Here is a 6,980-nt window from a genome sequence, read left to right as displayed (position 1 = left end):
TCTGACTTCTGTCCTCCCAATGTACCAACACCCTGTTCCCAAAGAGAAAGACAGTTATATAACACTTATTTCATATACATGGGTTTATTATTAGTACATCAACCTGATAATAACATCAAGCCGTTTACAGAATGCACGGTGATCATCTAGGCGGTGACACATCAATGCGATGTGATCACTTCCTGTGTGATGGTAATTGCCACCAGAGCAGGCTGTTCTGGACCCGTCCATCTGTCCTGCCCTAATCCCGGCTCATGGGATAAAGGACCTGCAGGGAGTCAATAGGAGGCGATTAGCAATTTGTACCTCCTGTGCTGGGGGCAGCAGGAAGGTAACTCAGGACAAGGGGAGGAGATCCCACAGTGATAATTGCAATTCACTGAATCAGGGAACATCAATGGGACGAGCCTTTCATTCAATTAGATGGGTTACAGTACAGCAGCTATTTAAGGACGACTATAGCCCGGAACAAAAGTTACATTATATACATTAGGTGTACATAATTGAGATATTTGACATTTTTGTAGCTTTTTTGGTGCTGCCACCAAAGGAAAAAGGAGGCAGCAGAATGACACTTTAGGTGCCTACTATGCTGGTGGCTACAAATGGTCAATCCATCCTGGCCAGGATATGTCAGGGAGGGCCCACATACATTCAACTGTAATTGGGCAAATATTCTCTTAGGTCTGCGGGCACCCAAAAAAAAAAAGCAATCCCCCCATGGTACCAGTTCTAATATTCTTATCTAATTTTCTTTACAAATGTAGTTCTGGATGGAACGGAGCAGGAATCAGTTTAGGAGAATAATTAGTGAGCTGCATACAAAAGTCAATGATCCCCTAAAAAAAACTGCATGGGTTGCAAGCGGATAGGAAGTTGTTTTGCCTGCCTGGTGCACTTATGGCACACAGACCTCTTCCAACTTGCTGGAAAATCTCTCTTAAGGTTCCCACAGACATGAGATGTTCAACTGCATTTGGTCATCTCAATGTCTATAGGCACATCTGCTCTAATTAGAAAAGCCTGGGTTGCACCAATCAAATCAGATTAAAAAAAAATAGCCCATTAAAAGCAGCTTTTCTTTGCAGTATTTGCTTTCAATCTCGAGCTGCCTCCTGCAGTTCTTTTTGCTGCCACTAGATGTCCTCAGTCTGATGGCCAGCATCATTCAACCCACTTTCTCTGAGCCAAGGTCATCCTGCACAGTTTAAACAGAAGCTGCACCGTGATGAGCTAATCTCGGTCAGGTTGCTTTCTCATCCTATCAGCATGCTCCTTGTCAGAGCATGATGCTGATGGGCTCCTTGTACTGCTTCCTACTCTCTAGGACTGCAAGAAGCTAATACAAGGTACTTACTGTGTGCATTAAAAAATTAATACATTTATTTATTAAGGATTACAGAGCTGTATTTATTTTTGTCTTTTAGTGCATATCGCCAGCATAGGACGGCGCGATGTATATTTGTGTTAGGATGAAATTAAGTGTTAAACAAGAATCAGTCAAATTGTAATGTGTAGGGCCACAAGGATGGTTGGATTGCGTCCAGACACACTCCTGTGTTTACGTGCAGCAAAACAGGCAAAAATACGTTAGATAACGCACTAATCCACTAAATGCAGACAAGTATACAGAAGACAGATCCAGATCAGTAGCCAAGTCCCAGATAAGCCCAGGAGCCAGCTCAATCAACCAGACCACTTCCCCAGCCTTATCACCCTGCTGCTGGGCAATTTACATGACACCTCTGCTATTTGCATCCTAGATGTGACAAACTGCAAGGACAACTACCACCCCCATCCCCCCACCTCCTTTGACCTGCCACTAACCTCTTCCTAACAAGCCATATCCTACCAGGGGAAGCTGCCTCCCCCCAGGGGGTGATGACTTTACAGCCCCATTAACAAGCTGCAGATTATTGTACCCATTGTAGGTACAGCTGAGATATACATCCTACTGTGTGCCATTAACCCCTTACAGCAGAGGGAGAGATGATTCAATTTTGAATCATTTATGACACATCCTGGCGAAAACCGACCTGACACAACATTTTCCTATAGATTTTGTAATTCAATTAATTTTACATTTACTGGTTCAGTTTTCGCCTCGTCTTTTTTTTAGACTTTTTTGGGATCCTAAAAAATAAGTTGGCGCAGCACACAAATGTGTATGTGCTGCGATCATGCCAAATCATAAGGGCGTATTTATAAAGCAACGAATGTGACCTTTACCAAACATTGACTGGTGGTGAATCAATCACGAATTTAAAAGATGTGCACCTAAAGAGTCAACTGCAGTGAATGATTAGTGAATGACAGATTCACTGCTTTGTAAATATGCCCCATAAAAATGTATTGTACAAAATGAATTTTTTTTTGTATAAATTATATATATAATTTTTTTTGTTTTATATTAAATTTTTTCCCCTTTAATAAATCAATCTTTTTTTTTTTTAAATCAGATTGGTTAATAGCATGAAACATGGATGTGTATGAATATCAGTAAGTGAGCCACACATTACAATACGATTGTATGATTTGCTTTACACTCAGATTCTTATTCATGCGATCGCTCAGTAAATCTGATCGGTTTTTTTAATCGCTTGGATGTCCGAGACGATCACAAAGTGTAATTCCGCTCATGCAATCAGATTTTATGATTATTTTTTTTTTTAAGAGATCGACCGATCCATGTGCATCTATCACCTATGAACAGTGTATTAAGACCCACCTAAAATTATGAAGATTACCAAAACTATGTATTATGAAGACCCACCTAAAAGTATCCAATTCGTTTGTATCCAATTGCAATACATTACATAGTTGTGGCTAGATCTAAAAATTGTTCAGTCAGATTGTAACGTGTGTGTGGTGAGCCTAGCTTCCTGTGTCACAGGATGAGATGGTTTCCTTCCAACATACATTCTTAGTTTCATAACATCAGAAATCAAATGACAAATTCTAAAAACTACAGCTAAGCAGACGCCCCCCAATCTTCAAGGGGTGCCCCCAATCTATAGGGAACATCACCACTGGGGCAACTCACACACCAAGTCAGGATTGAATCTGAAAACTATCACAATTTAGCTCCAAATTACAAATCAATAATTTAACCAATCGCTGAGATATTCCAAGACAAATAGTATAACTTGTACAACTGAACTCCCAAATATACCTCCATTACAGCAGTAATTATTGTTACTATTTATTACCAAAGAGCAAGACCATAGATGGCTTACTGGTAATAAACAAGTCTATACTCAGCTACAGCAGTACTAGACAGACAAAAAAGCACACTACAATACAGACAGATGTTTACCAATCATACAAGACAACAGATACAAAGCAATATCCAACATCATATCCCCTTCGATGTACATGTATATGAATACACACATATATTGGATATGATATCTCTCTGAAGATAGAGCGAGAATAAGGAAGACACATATTGGATATTATTAAATATATCAGCACACCCTTTAATATGTAGTTCTATTTCTGCTTAAATATGACATTATTCGGTGTATATGCATTTAAAGCTTTTAAAGATCCAATAGCGTTCCAGGTGGAGGAAATGAGTAACAGATATAAATACATACACTCCATTGTAGTAGTTATGGGTAGTTTTTTTTGTCACTGTTATAGCCTCTTAGCAAATTGAATGTGACATTGTATGCCAAATATGCAGATCCCCCCCTCTATAGGAAAGTTATATTGGCGAGTAGATCTTCTATAGAAAATTCAGTCTTCAATTGGATATCCCTTTCACCCCACTCTATAGAACAACACACCATCCTGAACCGAGGTAGCAGATCCCCTAACAGGAAAATCATGCTTCAGGCAGAAAACCCTCTTCATCCCTACTATAGAACAATTATCCCAGGTAGCAGATCCCCTCCACTTCCCCCATAGGTAGCAATGGGGTCCGCCGGGCAGGCTGCTCAGAGTATTGATGACAATGTGAGCCGGGCTCTCTTTCTTCAGCTTCTGCCACCTCTGGCTCCTCTCGTCCAGCACCACCACCACCGACACCTGTCCGTCCCGGAGCCGACAGCGGGCCCCTTCCTCGGGCACCACGAAGTGCAAGGGAGCCGCTCCCCCCCGGGCCCGGCGTAGCAGCACGGAGTTCAGGTTGACATTGATGGATCCTTGCACACTGGAGGAGCTGAAGGGCAGGTAAGGGCGGCAATCCAGCACCAGGCAGCGGGAGAACTCTTTCCTGATCAGCCGGTGCAGACGCCGGCTTTCTATGGAGGTCACCTTCATGTCTGCTGAGCTGCCGCTGAATTCTATGCTCTTTAAATTACACTTCCGCTCCGGGGTATCCCGCGGACGCCGCTTATATCTCATCGGGCCGCCCGGCCGTGACGTCAATGCCCATATATGGAGAGTGAGGCGCTCCATTCATGGAGTTGTGTGTGGCCCCGCCCCCTCCTCCTCGGAGAGTTTCCCCACTAGAGGGAGGTGTGCGGTCACTGGAAGCTGAGCTCGTTCACCGTATACCTACCGGGGCTGAATCCCTACCTGACCTCAGCCCAGAACACACCGGGGGCAGCCAGGGGAGAGAAGGGCATCTGTTAGCCTTCATTCAAACAGCAATTGGCCAGCCGAAAGGTGGCCATACATGTATCAATTTGTGATCGATCATTCTTGATGTGACATCGATTGAACATCTGTCAGAGAACGATCTATTAGAAATAATCTACATCCCCTTTCTACAGGCATCAGATCTGACTACAACCCCTTCCTATAGGCATCAGATCCCCCTACATCCCCCTTCCTATAGGCATCAGATCCCCCTACATCCCCCTTCCTATAGGCATCAGATCCCCCATACATCCCCTCCCTGTAGGCATCAGATCCAACTACATCCCCTCCTTATATATTTAAATCAATAAAATCCACTTTGGCCAATTGACTCGCCAGGCACATGCTTGGCCATCTTAGACAGGAGTCTATTAAACTCCCAGCATGTCTTTGCACAGTTGGAGGCAACCCAAGTAAGCACAGGGAGAGCATGCAAACTCCATGCAGACAGTGTCCTGGTTGGGTTTTGAACCATGAACCCCAAGTGCCGTAATTTACTCGGATGACTGTTCTCGTCACCCCAAGATAAGGCCAACGACATGAGCGCCGGCAATGACAGAGTGATGGAAGCACGGCTGAGTCTCCCAGGTGCATGTGGGTAGCTGCGTCTGATCTTTCGGTCCCTCTGATGACTCTGATCCGTCATCTGCTCCTTTGGGCTGTCACTGTCACCTGTCTGTTTGATGTTTTGTGTCTGTAGTTCTCTGTGTGTCTGCTGCACATCTGTCATCTGCCTGTCCTCTGTCACTCCTGTATCATGGAGCCTCAATCAGAAGCACTTCAACCTTCCATGTATGAGGGCTGGCTATGCTTCCTGTGTACACCTTCACACCCCATCAGACCTGTACACACGAATAGACATGACCAGACCATCAGAGCTGTATACACCAACCGACCATCAGACCATCAAGCCCTTTAAACACCAATAAGACCCCATCAGACCTGTATACACCATCAGACCCCATCAGACCTGTATACACCATCAGACCCCACCCCATCAGACCTGTATACACCATCAGACATGATCAGACCATCAAGCCCTTTACACACCAATAAGACCCCATCAGACCTGTACACACCCTCAGACCCCATCAGACCTGTATACACCATCAGACCCCATCAGACCTATATACACCATCAGACATGATCAGACCATCAAGCCCTTTACACACCAATAAGACCCCATCAGACCTGTACACACCATCAGACCCCATCAGACCTATATACACCATTAGACCTGTACACACCATCAGACCTGCACACACCATTAGTCCATCAAGCCCTTTAAACACCAATAAGACCCCATCAGACCTGTATACACCATCAGACCCCATCAGACCTGTATACACCATCAGACCCCACCCCATCAGACCTGTATACACCATCAGACATGATCAGACCATCAAGCCCTTTACACACCAATAAGACCCCATCAGACCTGTACACACCCTCAGACCCCATCAGACCTGTATACACCATCAGACCCCATCAGACCTATATACACCATCAGACATGATCAGACCATCAAGCCCTTTACACACCAATAAGACCCCATCAGACCTGTACACACCATCAGACCCCATCAGACCTATATACACCATTAGACCTGTACACACCATCAGACCTGCACACACCATTAGACCTGTACACACCATCAGACCTGTACACACCATCAGACCTGTACACAGCATCAGACCCCCATCATACCTGTATACACCATTAGACCCCATCAGACCATAAGACCTGTACACACCATCAGACCTATATACACCATCAGACCCCATCAGACATATATACACCATTAGACCTGTACACACCATCAGACCTGCACACACCATTAGACCTGTACACACCATCAGACCTGTACACACCATCAGACCTGCACACACCATTAGACCTGTACACACCATCAGACCTGTACACACCATCAGACCTGTACACAGCATCAGACCCCCATCATACCTGTATACACCATTAGACCCCATCAGACCATAAGACCTGAACACACCATCAGACCTATATATACCATCAGACCCCATCAGACCTATATACACCATCAGACCCCATCAGACCTATATACACCATCAGGCCTATATACACCATCAGACCTGTACACACCAATAAGACCTCATCAGACCATTAGACCTGTATACACCATTAGACCCCCATCAGACCATAAGACCTGTATACACCATCAGACATGATTAGACCATCAGTCCTGTACACACACCATTGGACCCTATCAGTCCTGTACACACCATTAGACTCCATCAGACCATAACCTGTACACACCATCAGACCTTTGCACACCATCAGACCCCAGGACGATTGGGTTCTCTGCAAGTGTGCATGTCCACTGGGCAATACCTGCTGTGGGGACAACTGTCTAAGCC

General features: G+C 44.7%; 1 protein-coding gene across 1 annotated transcript in view; it reads right to left on the bottom strand.

The window, feature by feature from the left end:
- DUSP5 (dual specificity phosphatase 5) overlaps nt 1-4,337 on the bottom strand; it is a 12,733-nt gene extending 8,396 nt beyond the window's left edge. The window contains exon 1 of the mRNA XM_018562571.1: nt 3,902-4,337. Coding sequence (XP_018418073.1) covers nt 3,902-4,266 — 365 coding nt within the window. The 5' untranslated portion in view covers nt 4,267-4,337. The remainder of the gene's footprint in view (nt 1-3,901) is intronic.
- Nucleotides 4,338-6,980: the final 2,643 nt, after the last annotated feature.

The sequence above is a fragment of the Nanorana parkeri genome, unplaced genomic scaffold, assembly GCF_000935625.1.
Source record: "Nanorana parkeri isolate BGI_ZX_2015 unplaced genomic scaffold, ASM93562v1 scaffold585, whole genome shotgun sequence".
Classification (NCBI taxonomy): Eukaryota; Metazoa; Chordata; class Amphibia; order Anura; family Dicroglossidae; genus Nanorana; species Nanorana parkeri.
This window is presented reverse-complemented; position numbering and strand designations above follow the sequence as displayed.